At 61.3% G+C, this 17,958-nt stretch overlaps 1 protein-coding gene across 1 annotated transcript; it reads right to left on the bottom strand.

The window, feature by feature from the left end:
* Positions 1-7,214: 7,214 nt before the first annotated feature.
* On the bottom strand, positions 7,215-16,676 carry LOC309972036 (uncharacterized protein C15orf39 homolog). Its single transcript, XM_082855474.1, has 3 exons — positions 16,545-16,676; positions 10,397-13,228; positions 7,215-8,442 (listed from the first exon to the last, which is right to left on the bottom strand). The coding sequence occupies exons 2-3, from the start codon at positions 13,176-13,178 to the stop codon at positions 8,075-8,077; spliced, it is 3,150 nt and encodes a 1,049-aa protein (XP_082711600.1). The 5' UTR covers positions 13,179-13,228; positions 16,545-16,676; the 3' UTR covers positions 7,215-8,074.
* Between the last annotated feature and the right edge of the window lie 1,282 nt (positions 16,677-17,958).

Here is a 17,958-nt window from a genome sequence, read left to right as displayed (position 1 = left end):
GGGCCAAGACCTGAGCTCTGTTTGGCCATGGAGACTCTGACCTGCGGCAACCCCTGCTGGGCCTCAGTCTTCCCTGCTATCTCATGAGGATGTCAGTATTGCCTTGGAAGGCAAACAAGGGCAACCTTAGCTCCCAGCAGGCCCAAGACCAAAGGAAGCAGGGTTCTGGGTTGTTCTAGAAGGTGAGGCTGGGGCAGATGAGGGCCTTGCTCCGAGGGAATCACAGCCATCTGGGTCCTGGTCTAGACCCTCATAGGCCATCCCATAAAACCCAACCCTAATATGAACCCCTACGGAAAGCGTTAAAGTGTGGGGTCAGGAGGGTGGGGGATGACCCTCCAGGAAAAGGTTCTTAGGCCTAGGGGAAGGTTTGAGCTGGCCCACAGGGCAGTCAGAAGGGTAGGTGACAGGCATCCTCACAAGATCAGCCAGGGAACCCAGGAGGGACAAAGGTGTGGTGGTGGGCATGTTCCAGAAGAACGGGCATCCCCCCACTCACCGCTGGGGCTGAGTGAGGCCAGGCCCGTGCACCAGGGGCAGCAGGTACCCTTGCGCTGGCGCGCCTTGGCTACCCCGGTGCTCAGGAAGTCTGCGTTGGCGAGCAGAATCTGCCTCCAGCCTCCAGCTGGCTCTGCACCCACACCGACCTCTGGCTGCAGGGAGCCGGTGCAGTGAGGACTCAGCTGGCGCGCTAGCCACCACCGGAGGCCGGGGCCCCTCCCCAGCCTGGAAGGGGCCTGAGAGGCGGGCAGGGCCCCTAGGCTTAGCAGCCCACGCAACACCATGGAGCCGAGAAGACTTACTAGAAACAGACTGGATTTTAGGAAGCAGGCATGGCGGACAGCAAGCACCTGAACCGAGGAGAGGGAAGCCTCTAAGCGTGGGCTCCATTGGGCATGACCACCCGGGAAGGGCTGGGCTCCACTCCACCATTAAGAGCTGGGGCCGTGGGGGAACCGTCCACCTCGCTGCCTCAGTTGGCCCCCTTTGCTGAGGAAAGGAGGGATAATTGCCTCTCACGTGGAACCTAGGACAAAACAAAGCATCAGTCCCACATGGGTACATTCTAGGGAGGGAGAGGCCAGGAGCAGCGTTGTGTGTGCTTGGGGCAGGGTAGGAGATATGGAGAAAACTGCCTTCTTTGAGGGCCTAGGAGAAAGGAAGATAAGCAGAGAGGAACTCCCAGACATTCTGCCTCAGGCCCTTTTCCAGCCACCCTCTAAGCAGCTCGCGGTAACTTGGGTGGCACTATTCTTACCGTCAGTATGGTTTCCAGGCTGAGCCGGGGGTGAGGGAGAAGCAGTGCATAGGTGACGTGCGTGAGACAGAAGTGGAGAGGAGCATGGTTGCCTTGGAGGCCTGGCCTGGGGCTTCCGACACGGTACCTGCCTTGCCTGTGCTGGAGCAACCTGCCAGCTGTGGCCTCCCACTCAAAGGTACCCAAGTGCCAGGACCGGAGCCAGACTCCCCTCAGGGGCAAGAGACAGAGTGGGATGGGACACAGGCCACCCAGCCATTATTGGGGTTTAGGGCCTGCTTGCCAGCTGGAAAGACAGAGGGACTGCTTGAGGGAAGGACTGGGCCTGGGCCACTCAGACCTACCTCTGCGACAGGGGCAGTCCCATCCTCCGGTTAGACTCATAAGCTGACCAGAGGGGACCTGTAGTCCCCCCAGAGTCCCTACCCCCTCCTGCCCAAGTGTTCACCATAAAAAGGGGTGCAGAAACACCAGGCACTCCTCCCAGCTGGCTGTGGCTTCCTGGGTCAGGACCCCTGAGTGAGTCGCGTTGGGGACCCCAGCAGCCAAGGTGGGAGGAGAGCCGGGTCCCCCCGATGGATACTGGATAGGAACACAGCAGAAGCTGTGAGAGCTGGTTCCTCAGGACTGAGCACCTCTGCCCAGATGTCCTCAGAGACACTCCCGCTGCCCAGTTCAGGCCAGAGAGCCAGGGCCCGGTGCCAAGTAGGCTCTCTGCTTGAGAGGAACGTCCCGGGAGTCATTACACCTTTCTGCCCAGAGGCTCAGGTATCCAGGCTCTGGGTGGGCCAGCAGGCAAAAAGAAGGGGGCTGTGGGTCTGGGGCCCTGGTGTCCCCCAGCAGTCAGAGGCCTTGGTGGCCATAGAGCCAATGGGCAAGGGAGAAGGGGGACTGGGCTCTGCCCCACTGAAGTCGGTGGCACCAGGCTCCCGAAGGGTCCCTGGGAGGAAGACCAGCATGAGAGGAAGTATTGCAGAAACCTCAGGCACCTCCTCTGCAGGGTGGGCCCGGCTGGAGGGCCCAGATCAGGGAGGTGGGCCTTGGGGCTACAAGAGAAAGGAGCGGCTCGTGCCGCATGGAAAGCAAGCCTGGTGTACAGAACGTGGCATCAGCTGAGCAGGGTGAGGTCTCCCTGAGACAGGCTTGCACCTGGACACAAGCCTCCTCCAGCAAGAAAATACAAAGGAAGTATCAATATAAGGGACTAAAAATAACTGCGCAGTTGGGGCAAATTCTGGACAACGAGATACAAAGAGACCAAGGTGTGGGCACACCACCTGAGCCACCCCTCCGCCCGACCCCTGGACACCCCCACATAAGGAACTGGCTCACCCCGCCTCAGCTGGCGAGCAAGCAATGGAACCTGTTACTTGTCACTTGTTCTCGCTCCCCGCTGCTACAACAGGGGCCCGAATAAAGCCTTGCCTGAATTCCTTTTCTGGCCTCTGATTCATTTTTACTGATTAAGGAGGCCAAGGACCCAGTCGGCAACATCCCCACCAGTCCCGAGGAACACTGGAAGAGCCCGGGATGCCAGGGGCTGGGGCCAGAGGTGCCCGCGACCAGGAGAGGGGTCTGAGCTACCTCCAGATGGAGCAGCACCGGGTCCGGAGAGGCTCCAAGCTGGACAACCGGCCAGGGCTGGGGCACCAGAAGCTGGGGGCCTGGGATGCACACCGGGCTGGAAGGCAGTGTTGGGGAAGCACCAGGCAGATCTGCTGGGGACCTGGTTTAGTGGCTGGGACTCGTGCCACCTGCTAGGCTTGGCTTTACCAGGGTGGTGACGGACAGGGCTGGGGAAGATGCCCCTGGAAGCTGGCGTCCTCAGGACCAACAGGTGGCAAGCTGAGGGGTGGCAGGCAAGGCTGGTCAGGGCTACCCTGGCTCTCCCACACTGAGGAGGCGCCAAGCTTTGCGGAAAGGCAGGCAGGGCCCAGGACTGCCGGGGCACCCAGGCCTCCCCAAGCAGGGTCTCTTGCCCACTCACGGCGGATGGGAGCCCAGGCCTCACCGAGGACACTTCAGAAGGAAGGGCCAAGGCCTCAGCAGGCAAGAGGCTGGCGGAAGCCCCAGTCCCTCTGACGGCGGGGCTTGGGGAAGGGAGGTTGGTAGGGTCTGAGGACAAACAGCCGCCACGGTTGGAATCGCAGGCTGTGAACTATGGGGAGGAGAGAAGACCGCCCCGGGCTCACCACCCGCACCTGAGAAGGAGAGGGGCTTGTAGATGATTTTATCTGATGGCTGGTGGAGAAAGGAGCAAGGGACACCCCCTGCCAGGCCTAGTAATCATTGGAGAGGCCTCTTGAGGTCCTTCCAAGGAGCACAGGGGCTCAGCACATCATTCCCAGGAGCCCAGGTTCTCGCTGCCCTGAGAAGGCACAGGGGCCTGGGGGTGGGGTCCCTAGCGGACAGAGGCAGCGGTGCAGGAGGCAGAGTGACCAGTTCAGGCTGAGGCTGGGGAGGGGTGGAGGGGGTGTCAGATGGGGTGGATAGCTCCGTCGACAGACGTACGAGCCTCTGGGTGGGCAGCGGCTAGGACGCCCAGAGTTGGGATCCCCAAGGAGGCAGCAGTGTACCCAAGGAGCCCCCCATCTACCTGCCAACCTCAGTCCAGCCAGGGGAGCGAGAGGAGGGGCTCTGCAGCACCTCCCCTGCCCTGGGGACTGGAAGGGCTGCATTAGACTGGGCTGCGGCACCCCCTGGGCCGGGGGCTGGGGGAGCTGCCCAAGGACAACAGCCAGAGCAGAGCCCAGCGCTCACCGGCCGGAGCGCCCCTGCAGCCTTCCTCACACCCACGCCCTCCCCAGGCTTCTTCAGCTGGGGCCGGGCCTAAGGGGCAGCAGGCACCACTCCCACTTCCAGAGGGGCCTGGGGGGTCAGAAGAGGCACGTTCAGTCAGGTGGGAGTTGGGCCCTCCTCCATTTCTCCTGCAAGGGGCAGAGGGAGAGCAGCCCGGTCACTCCAACCCCCTCAGTGACAAGCCAGGGAGGAAGCCGTGGAGGTTACCGAGGGGAAGGGGGTGTCCTCGTACCCCTCAACCCCTGCATAGCCTCGCTCTCCTCCTCCCCACGACACCCGCCGAGACAGAGCTTCCCCCTCACTCACCTCTTTGCAGGCTTAACTCCTGGCAGCAAAACTAGCTGGTTGGGCCGTTCCGCCTTTTGTACTGGGCTGGGGAGCCAGGTGGGGCAGCCAGGGGGCAGGGCCTCACTCAAGCTGGAGGCTCACCTGAACGCCCTCCTCCATTTATTAGGGCAAGAGGTGCACGTGATGTCTAGAAAGCCCACCTGGGTGGGGAGAGAAGCCCAGCCAGGGCAGGTCTGAGCCAGTCCAACAGGGGGCGGAGCGGAGCCAGGTACAAAGGCTCCTGGCCTCCCCGCTGGCCCAGAACCCTCAGGACTGGCTCTAGGTGTTAACACAGGCCCCGACTTGATGTGACCATCAGCAAGTTCCTGTACCAGTTTCCTCATCTGTAATCTAGTGGGAGTAGTAGTCCGTGTTACTGGAACACCTGACTCAGCATCACCTTCAATTAAAACCCAGGTTCCTGGGGCTTCCCTGGTGGCGCAGTGGTTGAGAGGCCGCCTGCCGATACAGGGGACACGGGTTCGTGCCCCGGTCCGGGAAGATCCCACATACCGCAGAGCGGCTAGACCCGTGAGCCGTGGCCGCTGAGCCTGCGCGTCTGGAGCCTGTTGCTCTGCAACGGGAGAGGCCACAACAGTGGGAGGCCCGCGTACCGCAAAAAAAAAAACCCAAAAAACCCCCCAGGTTCCTGGGCTCTGCCCAAGACCCTTCTCAGTGGGGCCCGGGAAACCATTTCCCAGGTGATTGTTTGAAAAGCCCTGCCTGGGCGCAGCCCAGCCCAGGAGCCTTAGCCGGTTACAGGGAACAGTGCGGTCAGAACCGAAGCAGAGTGGGCCCCACTCCAGTTTCCTTGAGGGCTGGGGGGCACCCAGCACACTCAGCTCCACACCCCACCGCCCCCTTCCTTGCCCTCAGCTCTTAGCCATCGATATCCCCACCGAAGAATGGAACAGGCTTTCTGAGAAACTGTGAGGGGTGATAGCACTGCCTCCCTGACAAGAGTCCTGGGGCAGAGTTCTGTTCCCGTCCCCTCCACCTTAGGCTGGGCTCCTTAGGATGCTGTCATATCTCCTCCCTTAACAGACCCCTCAGGCCAGGGCCAGGTCTCTCCCCTCAGACTGGGCTCCCAGGACACAGTTGTCCCAGGGGACGCAGCCGCCTCCCCCTACCAGCTCCAGCTCTGCACTGCTCTCATCCAGCCTCTGCACCATTACGGTCCTCTAGGGCCCCAGGTGGACTCGGGTGCGGAGTCCTATCTCGAGGCCTCAGATCCTGCCAGGTAACTGTGAGCAAGATGCACGCCTGGCACGTGACAGGGACACAGCAGGTGTACAAGGCAGGCAGGAAAGGAGGGAAGAGGGCAGAGGAAAGAAGGAAGGAAGGAAAAGAAAATTAAAAGCAAAGAAGGAAAGAATCACAGCCAAATCCAGCAAGGCCCTGGTAGCCGGGTGGGTGAGGCTGGCAGGCTGCAGAAGCCCAGGGCCCGGGGGTTCAGAGTGACCTCGCCTACGTTGCAATCCTGTCTCTCCCTGCCTACGCTAGTAGCCCGGAGTGATTCAAACTCTCCAACACTTCAGCTTTCTGTAAACATGAACCACACCCCAGCTCTTCAGGTTGCAAGAGAGAGTTGACGTGGTAGGAGCAGACTGGATTTGAGCCTTGTTTCCCGGCCCCGCCTCCTCCCATCTCGTTCCGGCACTCCAGCCACACCTATTTCCTCTGGGACCCTGCACATGCTGTTCACCTGACTCAGGAAGCACTTGGCACTCATTTACCCACATCTTCCTACTTGGCTCCAAGGCCCACTTCAGGCAGCACCTCTTCTGGGACCCAAGGACACCTCCTCACACCCCGGTTAGGCCAGGTCCCTTCTGAGCTTCCATGGCACCCTTCCCCCAGGTTCTGCACTGCAGTCACCACATGTGTTGGAGTTACCGATCTCCTGGCCTGTCCCCTTCCCAGGCCAGGGGACTCCAAGGGCCTGTGTGGATAGAGTACTGGGGCAATGGGTCTCCACAAATAGTGTAGCTGAGCTCAGTGAAGACCCACAGATAATAGGATAGATGCTGGTAGGTGTGACCAGCCCTCACAGACTGGCTCTGGCCAGACTGAGTGGGAAACCACGGCCAGGAGGCCACCTCAGCAGCCCTGAGAACAAACCTCTATGGGAATACATGCCAGCAGAGGCAGGGCGTCTGGAGGGAACCTAAGCCCAGCTAAGGTTGTAAGAGGGGCCGGCCCTCAGTGGAGAGATGGGGACAGCTCTGTTTTACCTAGCCCTTGGTAGGCACATCCTCGGTCCTGGCAGAGGGGCACACAATAGGGTCTGGTGACCAGCACTTCTCACTGGGCAGTGGGCTACATACCAGCGACCACCAGGACCCACACGGGTCTCAGGAGGGAGAGGCTTTGCCTGAGCAGGGAAACGGCTGCACCGTGGGCATGTGGTAAGGGCCCGTGTGGCCGGAGCTAGCGGGCACAGCGTGCTCGTCGGCCTCAGCTTCTTCTGGGCTGGGAGTAGGGAGAGCTGCAGCCTCTGAGTGAAGGGCTAGCGATGACATCACCTGGCGATGACATATGAAATCTATGACCTCTCCCCAAGACACAGTCAGGCCCCAGGTCCAAACACAACCCAAATGCTTTTATGTTTAATGGCCTGCCTCCAGGGCCCACAGCCTTATCACAGACCTTAACTAGGCCAAGGGCCTGGCTTGCCAGCCTCTGGCTCAGTTCAGCACTCTGCAAGAAGGTACCCCATAGCAGGCCTGGCTGATGCGGCCCTGGCTTGGGGAGGGCCAAGGTCCTTAGTCGACATCTTCGGAGACCTCCCAGGACCGAGTTGTCACTCAGCCTGTCCCTTTTTTAGTCCCTGAGTCCCTGCAGCTGCTTGGCTTCCGGCAAACACACAACTTTCCTGGGAAAATGCACCAGGTTGGGGTGGCACCTCAGGGAAGTCACTGGTGTCAATTCAGCACAGGCTGGGGCCTCCCAGGGGTGAAAGCAGCAGGCCCAGGACAAGGATGCCAGCCCCAGGCTGTATCCCTGCACCCCCTGTAGCAGGGGATGGGAGGGGAAGGCTCCCTCAAGGAGCTCCAGACTCGGGGGTTAGGGCCCAACCCCAAATGCTGGGGCTGTATGTAGCCCTAGGCTTTCCTGGGAAATGACTCTAGAAAGTGTGTGAGCCATATACACTGGACAACATACCACTCTAAGATGACCAAGTCCTATGACACATCAAGACTTTCTAGAGGAAGGTTCTGCGGGCCTCAGCCTCCCATTCCAGGCCCTGGCTGAGATCTAGGCTCCTGTCCTGGGCAGGAAGCAGAGAGCAAACCGTGATGGGTGTGTGTCAGGCATCACCCCACAACAACCCTGTGAGGTAGGCTGTGTTGTCCTATTTTACAAATGGGGAACTGAGGGCGCAAGAGAGGAAGTGGCCTGCTCGTTTACACAGCAAGGAACAGGAGCCAGGATTCAAGCCCAAGTCTGTCGGGCTCCAAAGCCCACACGTTTTCTCTAAGGAAGAAATAGGAAGTAGTCCTTTCTGATAAAGGCCCTCAAGTTAAAAGTTCAGGGGCTCTCAGCCCAGCCTGGGGTGGGGGGCGGGGGCAGGGTAAGAGCTGGAGAAACCCCAAGGCCATGTCCGCTCCTGGCCCTCAGCAGCTGGACCGGCAGAAGCAGGGCACAGAGAGTGATCCCCAGATCTCCAAACAGCAGAGGCGACCAAGGCTACAGCTGATGACTCTGGCTGCCCAACAGCTGCGGGCGGGGCGCGGTCCGGTCGGGTCCTGAGGCCTTGTGGCCCCAAGTGGGCAGAGCCAGGCCATTGAGCCAGGCGGATTCGAGCAGGCTGCGGAAGCGCGCCCTCATCGCGGGGCCGGGCAAGCTGGCACCAGCAGCAGGGGTGGGTGAGGCACCTCGGGACCCTCCTCCAGCAGTTGCCTCTGCTTTCTCCAGGCCAGGGGTTGGTGGCTTCCTCCCCGGCTTTTTGGCTTTGGGGGCAGACAACTTCCAAGCCAGGTCTAGGCTCTCTGGCTCCTCTCTGGCCACAGTGGGCTCTGAGGAGGGCACAGATCCAGCCTCAGTGTCGAAGTCACCTGGAAAATGAACATACCGTCAGGCTGCAGACCCCCAACACCCTCAAGTCCCATCTCCAGGCCTCCAAAGCCATCTAGACCGGTGGTTCTACTGTCCCAGGTCAGGGTGGCCCTGGCAGGGTCACAGACATCATGACCCTTTCCCAGCATGTGCACACTGGCCAGACCGTCATGCCCGTCAAGCCGAAAGGGTGTGCTTCTCCTCAGGTGATACCAGCACTCTATCTAATGGGGGCACCCCCCAGGAACCCTTTGGGTGCAAGGACAAGAGGAAAGGGGCTCAACAGGCCAGAAACCATTGGTCTGATCCAAAGGCTCACTGAACAGGTGGGGAAACTGAGGCACAGAGAGAGAGGACCCTGCCACATATAAGGGTACCATCATTCTTCTGTCACATCACCCCCAGAACCGGAACAAGAGCCAGGCAGGGACTGCCCAGACAGCAGTGCCCGGAGGGAGGGAGGGAGTGGAGGAAGGAGTGGAGGGAATGGGAGGGGCCTTCTGACAAAGAGCACACCTACCTGGAAGGGGGGCTGTCAGGGGAGCACTGGCTAAGGACACCACTGAGGAGTGGCCCCATAAGGATACGGGAGGGAATGGGGACGGGGGCACCAAAATGCAGCCAGTGGTAGGAGGCTGGGCCCCAGACTCTCGTAGGCTTGGTCAGAGCAGGAGGGGTCTGTGATGTGCCTGTGACCCACTGTCCAGAGGACCTGTCCCTCTCTGGGCCCCAGAGAGCCCAAATGTATAGAGAGAAGACTGGCTGGGGGGCTTGTGAGTGAGGCATGACACCCACCTTCACTCTTTCTCACCCAGGAATAGAATGCTTGTACTTGCATTTTCTTTGCACCCCATTAGGGCAAACGCCCCAACTTTGTAAGTGCTCAGCAATGCTCATCACCCACACCCCAAACTCCACATCAGCACCTCGCTGCCTCAGGCCCCCTCTCCACCCCGATATGGAGTCTGGACCAGGGCAAGACTGCCAGGATGGGAAGGGGACAAGAAAGTTTCTGTGGAGACACAACCAGAGGCCTGGTGGACGTAAGGCAGGGGGACTACAGAGCGGGCCTCTGGCCTCAGTGCCAGATGTCCTGAAGTAGGACAGGCAACGACAGACACCACTTGACACCATCACCAAAGCCGCGGCTGAAGAAGAGTGATCCTGATGGTACCCGCCGTGAGGCACTACAGCCACTCCCCAGAGCAAGGTCCAGCTACCTGAACTGAGGCAGAAGATGCTCCCAGACACAAAAACAGCACATTGGAGAACACCGTGCACAGATTATTTGGTAGGGAGAAGCAAACCACAAAATGACGCTCCGACTTACAGGCAATTTCTGTGTGTGTAAATATCTGGGAGGACTGGGGAATTACACATTTAAAAGTGTTCCGGGAGGGAGGGTGGGACCCCTCCCCCTCCCAGGTTTGGGGTACGAGGTGCTGGATGAGTGCAGTGCTGCTGAGACGGGAAAGACGGGGATGGGAAGCGAGCTCAGGGGAAAGGTCAGGAGCGTGGTTTGGGAGGAGTTAAGGGTTGAAGAGCCCCCAGGTGCAGAAGCCCAGCACGCAGTCAGGTATTTGGGGCTTGAGCTCGGAAGAGGGGAGCGGGGCAGACACAGGGGGAGATGACCTCAGACAGGCACCACGGAGGATGAGGGGGGAACCTGGGAGGGTGCTGCGCCAGGGAAGGCCAAGTTTTCCTGAGGACAGAGCAGTTGGCATGTTCAGAGACTTACAAAGGAGGCTGTGCAGGCACTCATTGATGCTGGGGGTGAAGAGGGATGCGGGCATCCACAGAGCCTACCCTGGAAGGCCAGCCCCCTCCCCAGGCACGAGCTCTTTCCAGAAGCCCGGGAATCCCTCAGCCCCTGGCTGTGACCACTCACACAGCCCACACACCTGTCACTCGCTCACACAGCTCCGGTGGCTACTGGGGCTGCCCCATGCTCACCCAGCTGGCGGCGTACACAGTCTCGCCACTGAAGGCCCAGCAGGTCAGGGTAGATGTCGGGCAGCTGGCGCAGCGCCAGCAGCTTCAGCATGCGCGACGTGCAGCCGTGCAGGGCGCGCTCCCGCAGGGCCCGCTCCTCCGACAGCGTGGTGGGCCGCAGCTCCACGCGATGCTCCTGCAGCACGTGGTCCACGGAAGCGGGTGGCAGCCGCGGGAAGAGCCGCTCCTTCACCAGGTGGATGGGCACGAAGATGGCCCCGGCCCGCACCACGTGGGGGAAGGGGCACTGCTGCGTGCACACGAAGCTCTGCAGCTGGGACAGCAGCTTGCTCAGCAGCCCCTGCACACCCTGGCAGTCCTGCCACGCCGCCCGGCCCCAAGGCCCAGACGTCTCAAGCCACTCGCGCAGCTTTTCCGGCGGCGAGTGGGCCACTGAGCCCGAGATGGCGTCACACAGGGAGGCATGCAATCCTGCAAAGTGTTGCTCTGGGGAGTCTGCTGTGGCGGGAGTAGACACTGGAGCGGGGCCTACAACTGGAGCCGGAGCCGGAACCGGAGCTGGAGCCGGAGCTGGAGCCGGAGCCGGAGCCGGTGCAGGTGATGGAGCCGGAGCAGGGGCCGAGGCGGGGGAGGTCATGGCTACAGCTGGAGGGCTGGGCAGCGCCAGGTTGAAGCAGGCCACGGGCAAGGGCTGGGTGAGAATCTGTAGTCCCGCGGGCACAGGTGTGGGAGTGGGTGCAGGCTGAGCAGGGGCTGAGGTGGGCACAGCTGGGACCACGGCTGGAACCACAGTTGCAGGCAAGGGTGCTGGCCGGAGGATCTTGAATTTTCGGAACATGAAGGCTACAGAGCTGTGGAAGTTGGTCCTTGGGGTCGCCTCTGTGGTCACTGGCACCCCAGGCAGGTCCGGTGCCTCTGTGACTACCTTTTTCAGGACTTGCCGATCTGAGACTGTGTCCCCCACACCTGGCATGTCGGAGACTGTGTTTCCCGCACCTGGCACATCCACAGCTGCGGTGGGCTTGGCATGCCCTGCGGGATGAGGGACCTTGGTAGGGGGGGCCTCTGCCGCGGTCTTCTTCACACTCAAGTCCAGTGCCACCTCCTCCTTAAGTGAGGCGTGCACACTCGAGGGGGCTTCCCGGCCAGGCAGAGATGCCCTGCAGTCTTTGTCGTGGCTCTCACTGGGGGCTGGGGCTGGGTCTGCCTCAGCTGTGGCCTCAGGTGCCTGCACGTCCAGGTAGTCACGGTAGGGGGCCAAGCTGAAGACGTTGTCGATAATGGGCATGGGTGGGGAGCTGGGTGGCAGTGTGCCCTCGTTCTGCGTAAGAGACTGGCGCTCCTGGGCACAGGGTGGGAGTGCCGGTGGGGTGCGTGGAACTGGACTATCTCCAATGATGATGGGCGCCCCAGGGTGCTCATCGAGGTGGGGCTGGGGCTGCTCTCTCCTGCAGCTGGGCAGCCACATCTTCTCCTCAGCTTCCTGCACTGGCTTCTCTGCAGGCCTTGCAGGCTCTAAGCATGGCTGGCTGGCAGGCAGAGGCTGGCATGCCCGCTGGAAGGCACCGGGCTGTGGCACAGCCTGCACACTGTTCTGGGAAGGTGGCGTCCCTCCGAGCCCTGGGGATGCTCCATAGAGAGAGAGGTCATCCCGGGCGTAAGGAAAGCCCAGCGTCTGGGGGGCAAAGTCCACTGGGCAGCGTGGGGCGTGAGGCGGCTCCAGCCTGAGGCCTGGCGAGGGTGCTGGGAGAGGGGCAGAGGGGTAGGAATAAGTGTCCAACCCCACTGGGGGCATATAGGGTGTCTGAGCTGCCTGCTGCCTCAGGTAGGGGCTGCTTAGCCCACCAGCTGGGTACCCGGCCCCCTTGTGGGCTCCCAGAGGCTGCGGTGGAAGCACTGAGCCATAGCTGCCCTGCTTCTCTGGGTGGCGACAGGCTGGAGGGCAAGGGAGGGCCTGTGCGGGATGGGGCAGCGGATAGTGGGTGGGCACTGCATCCTGGCAGGCTGGTCCCAGAGGTTGGGCCAGCTGCGTCCAAGGACTGGGGGGTCCCTCGGACAATGCCTGCTTGGGGTCCCCAGAGTAAGGACCTGCATACTTGGAGGCCAGGAAGCCCGTGCTGTGGATGGTCCGATACTTCTCCAAGAATGCCTGGCACGGGGAGAAGCTCACCGAGGAGTCTTTGCCAGATGTCCCAGCTGGCACCCCACGCAAGAAGGTACCATCCAGGGACTGGCTCTTACCAGGAGCTGGGGGCAGAGAACAAGATGGGTCGGCGGGGGGTAACAGGGATCCAGTCACCAGCGTCCAATCAACATCCAGGGGCCTCTTTGCTGCCCCTTCCCCCAGGCAGGTTGAGAGCCCATAACACAGAGGGTTGCGGTAGACAGGTTTGGGTGCCGCCAGTGGTGGGCCTGGGTAGGAGTGAGCCTGGGCACCGAAGGGTAGGAGCTCAACCGGGCCAGAGTCCTGTACTTTCTCGGAGCTTTCTGTGGGTGGTCGGTAGAGCAGGCAGCTGGTCAGAAGGTTGTCTGCCCGAAGTGGGGGTCCTGCCATGCTGGTGGGGTACAAGGGTGGGTATGGGGTCCAGGATGCCAACCGCTCAGACCCTGTCTTCGGAGGACCCCCCATGGGGCAGGAGAAGTAGGCACCTTTGTAGCTGCAGGGCTCCTGGTTACCAGCAGAGGGGGGCAGGCTGTGCCCGGGCCCAGAGTCTGCCTCTAGGCGGGGCAGCTTGCCATACAGCACAGGCCCCAGGGTCCCCAGTGGCCGCTTCTCCGCCATCACTGTGAAGGCTTCAAGCCCTCCAGGGCCCCAGCTACTCAACTGCTGACCTGGGAGAGAGAGGGAGAGGCAGGGGCTGTCAGAAAAACAGGTTACAGGCAAGCAACAGAAGGCTGTTGCTCTTGCTGGCTCATTGCCATGCCCAAGAACTTGGCACTTAGTAAATGCTCAATAAAGACTGTATGGATGAATGAATGAAGGCATGAGCCAACTTTATTTTGTAAGCTGCAGAACCCTCTGTTTAGTGAATTCTTGTACAGCAGCCCTAACGTACCCCCGCCTCCACTCCAGGAGCCCCTTCTGTTCAGCTTTCCTCCACATGACTCCCAAGACCCCTTCCACAATTTCAGACTTTGTAGAACACAGTCTGAGGATCGCTTCGCTTGGCTACTCCTCCTGCCCACACCTCCACCCATTTACAGATGAGGAGACCCATTCATCCCAAAGTCACTGATGAAAGACACGGGAGGAGAGGCAGGCTTCCTACCTCTCACTACAAGTTCTTATTCCAAGATGCCATAGTGATCTCTAGATGCCTACAGCGGCCAAGACGTGGAATCAGGCACTGTCTACAAATTCAGATTTCCTGTGATACTCTAGATCTCACTTTCTGACCTGCCAGTCTCAGCGAAAATAGCAGAGCCAGGCCTGGAACCCGGGTCCCTAGGCCCAGGAGGACAGATACTGGGCTTAGTTTTAGAGGGCAGTACCCCAGCACAACCCTTTGTATAAGCCCCACCCCAGACCCACCCCCAGGAGGAGAGCAAAGGCTGTCCAGCAGATGGTGCTGTGGCGCCAACAGGAAGCTCCCAAAAGGGGAGGGGAGGAGAACCTGTGCCCATCCCAGCCCCCAAACTGCAGCTATTCCAAGAACACGGGGGCAGCACAGGACCATGGAGCAGGTGGGGAGGCGAGAGTATGTGAATATGCAGGGAAGGAGCTTCCAGGGGTCACAAAGTGCTAGTTGGCAACGACCCCCATTGTATTGATGGAGAAACTGAGTACCAGAGAAAGACTAAAGGTCCTCAAGCAAGGCCAAGCAAGGACTGGGACCTACAGGCTCAGAGAGGTCAAGTGTGGCTTTCCTCAAGGCAGCAGGCACCCAATGGCACAGGAGGGGGTCATCTGAGGCCAGTCTACTAGGACCACATTGACCTGCTTCTACCTCCCCCAGTGCCCTGTTCCCCGAAACCCTCAGGTGGCTTAGAAAGGATGAATCAGCTCAATCTTGCTATCATTAGGCCATGGGACAGGTGTCACAAGTTTCTATCACCAAGCCAAGATCTGCCCCCCCTCTCAGTCTTCTCCCTTCCGGCTGGTGGCCAACGACACCCACACGCTCAGAGTTAGACCAGCACATTTTGGGGACAGAAAAAGCCGAGGGTAATATGGGGGCCAATGCCTACTCTCATCCCAGCCTAAGTGCACCAAGGAAGCCAGACACGACTCAGAAAGAAAGCTATCTCATCTCCGGGCCAGAATCCAACACCTCTGGCCAGCCTGGAGAAGTGGGTGCTCCGAGAAGACAGGAAGGAGCACCAGAGCCACAATACCGATAGCAGCGCCCTATGACAGGGCCCTGCACCCCAAGCGGAAAGCCCCCACCCTGCTGCACAGCAACTTTGCAAGAAGGGGTTGTATGGTTTGGGGAGTGCTGAGCCCCCCTGCCGTTGGGGGGCTCTGGGTTAATAAGTGCTGGCTCTAGTCTCACCTCCCCCACACACTCCTTGGGGCCTTCTCCATACCCACCCCTGGCCCCAAGAGCCCTTCTCTCCTAGGCTCTGCCCATTGCATGCCCTTGACCCTGGAGACTTCCTGAGACACTCCCCTGGGACTTAGCCCAATAAAGGTGAGGCCACTTGGGACCCCCAAGAGTCTTTGGGGGAGAGATGGGGGCTCCAGGGAGCTGGCAGAGGACTATGAAGGGTATGGGGGTAACATTACCTCCGGCTCTTAGGAGATGGGGAGAGCCCAATATTTTACACACTCCACTCTAAACGGTAGCCAACATGTAGGTGCCTCCTTCCCCCCCCCCCCCCCACACGCAGCAAGAGGCAAGCAATTGTTGGGAGAAGGGCAGGACCCCAGGGGGCAGGGTCACATCACCCTTTGGGCCACCGAGCTGCTTGCTGGCTGAGGTTGCAGCTGGGCTGGGAGGACCAACCTCGAGCAGCGCCCAGAAGAGCCCAGCACCGCTGTGCCATCCCTGCCCTACGCAGCAGGGGGAGCAAACAGCTCCGTGGCTCAATTCCCTCTTCCAACGCCTAAGGGGTCTCCGGATGGACGCTGGGCAAGACCAGGAAGAAGAGAGCGATCCTGCCCAGCTGTGGCCAGCGCTTGGACTCTCTGAGAGGGCTGAATCGGCTCCCCTTCCCGTGTTCTCACACCTACCCCAGCTGAGGCTCTGGGCCCTGCCCACGCTACAACCGCATCTAGGGGCAGCCCAGGCTCCCGTGGTGGGGGAAGGGTCGCGGGATCCGCTCCACCCCCTTTCCCCTACCTGCTTGGCCCATAACTCCGGTGCCTGGGGCCCTCAGTCGATCTAGCTTTGGGGCTGCCGCCACACCCGACCCCGGCGGCTTCCGGGTGTCCCCATGCCCTGACCTGCGGCGCTGGGGCGCACGTGCACCCCAGCAGGCCGATACACAGGCCGCCGCCACCCATGCAAACCCGTGCCTGCAAGTACGTGCCTGGCCCATATCTACACACACGCCCCTCCAGAACTGCGTTCTCCCCTCGTTCGGGCCCCCGCGCACCCAGCCCCACGGACCGACACCCAAAGACTGGCGGGAGGGCGGGGGCAGGGGGCGGCCCGGCAGCAGAGTCCGGGCAGCCACCGCCTCGGGGCGATCCCGCCAGCCTGGGCTGCGGCCAGAGGGTGAGTCAAGCCGTAGCGAGGAAACCGCAGGGCCGTCCCGTCCCAGTAGGGCGCGTCCAGGGCCCCGCGGCGCCTCAGTGCCAGACGCCCCCCAGGCCAGCCCCCCGCCGCCCCCTCATCTCCGCCCGGGCAGTCCACGTGAGCCGGGCCCCGCGGGAGGCCCGAGGGCTCGGCCTGAGCTCCTCTTCGCCAGCCCCACGCCGGAGGATCGGGTGCCGGGGCCCCGCCGGGGCTCCAGAGAGCTACCAGGCCCCGGGGGCCTCGAAGTCCGGGGAAAGTAGGGGCAGCGGCGCGACCCCTGCCCCGCAGCCCGCCAGCCGGGGGTCCGCGGCAGCCAGGAGCCAAGCTACCTCAGCCCAGGCCCAGCGCGCTCCATCCCCGGGCCGGCCGGCAGGGGCGCCCTGGGGCAGCGCCACCCGCCCCTTCCCCACGCGCCGCCCGCAAACTCGGCCCAAGTTTCCGCGCCCGCCGAGTGGGCGAGCTCCTACCTGCAGGGCACCGGGGTTCCCGCTGCTGCTGCCCGGGGCCGCGGCCGCATCCTCCAGCGCCGCCGAGGCCGCGGGTCCTTGTCCTGCCGGGCCCTGCACGGGAAGTCGCGGTGAGCACCGAGCCCGGAGCCACCCTCCTCGCTGCCTTTCGCGCCGCCGCCGGGCGCCGTCTGCGGTCCCAGGCGGGGCGGGCTGGGGGCGGAGCGGGGGCGGGGCGGCCCGCGCGGTTGGGGCAGAGCCCGGCCGCGCCTCTGGGAGCTTGCGCTCCCCTGAGCCCCGGGGTGCGAAAGGCCTGCCTCTGCCAGACCTCTGGGGGCAGGGCCGCGGGCGCTGTGCACAGTCTGTACCCACCGCACTCTGCGAACCATCGCCTGGCGCGCCCATCCCACGCCTTCATTCAGTCACTCCGTTAGATCATTCATTCATTGTCACTTTCTAGCTATGCGGCCTTGCTCCCGCCACTTGACCTCATGATCTTTAGTTTCCTTATTTTAGTAAAACTGGGATTATATCATAGTGGTTGTGTCGTAAGGCTTAGAAGGGTTTGTATTAAAATATCTGGCTCTCAAAAATATAAAATAAAGGGCTTCCCTGGTGGCGCAGTGGTTGAGAGTCCGCCTGCAGATGCAGGGGACGCGGGTTCGTGCCCCCGCGTGCCCGTCCGGGAGGATCCCAGATGCCGCGGAGCGGCTGGGCCTGTGAGCCATGGCCGCCGAGCCTGCGCGTCCGGAGCCTGTGCTCCGCAACGGGAGAGGCCACAACAGTGAGAGGCCCGCGTACCGCAAAAATATAAAAAATAAAATAAAATATCCGGCTCTCTTGGGCTAGTACAGTTGCATTAGGAGGCTGGAGAAGGGCTCCTTAGTCTGTCCCCTCATCTCGGTGCAGCCAGTGAGGGCAAATTCCAAACAAATGTATCTCAATTCCTGTTAGGGCACCATACCTGTCTGAGGAAGGGGTGATTTCCCCATCTCTGGGGTGAGCCAGGAATGAGGATGCTGGGAGGTTTGTTAAGTGGCCTCTGAACCTTTAGGACAAATCTCCCTCAAGCCTGAGCACGTGTAGCCTGGGAGGTGGGATGGGGTGGAGCATCTCCAGCCAGGAATGGTCTGTTACCAAGAGAGGGGCTGGAGTGGTGGAAGGGCTTTCTCTATTTGCCCTCTCTGGGCCATCTGATGTTGGATGAGAAGCCCCTTGGTGCTGCTACCTTCTCTGAAAAACCTGGTCCCTCACATTTCCTGGGCTTCCCAAGGACTGGGGACAGGTGTGTGCAGTGGAGGGAGGGAACAGGTGAACATGCCAAAGGTCAGAGCCAGTTCATGGGGCAAAACCACCCAGGCCACTTGCTCAGATCCCAAAGGTCAGGCCTGCCTGAGTCAAAGGGCAGAGCAAGCGTAAGGCCACAGGTTCCAAG

Source organism: Leucopleurus acutus (genome assembly GCF_964270905.1).
Source record: "Leucopleurus acutus genome assembly, chromosome: 1".
NCBI classification, from domain to species: Eukaryota; Metazoa; Chordata; class Mammalia; order Artiodactyla; family Delphinidae; genus Leucopleurus; species Leucopleurus acutus.
The sequence above is the reverse complement of the archived record's forward strand: the minus strand, read 5'-3'. Positions and strand labels throughout refer to the sequence as shown.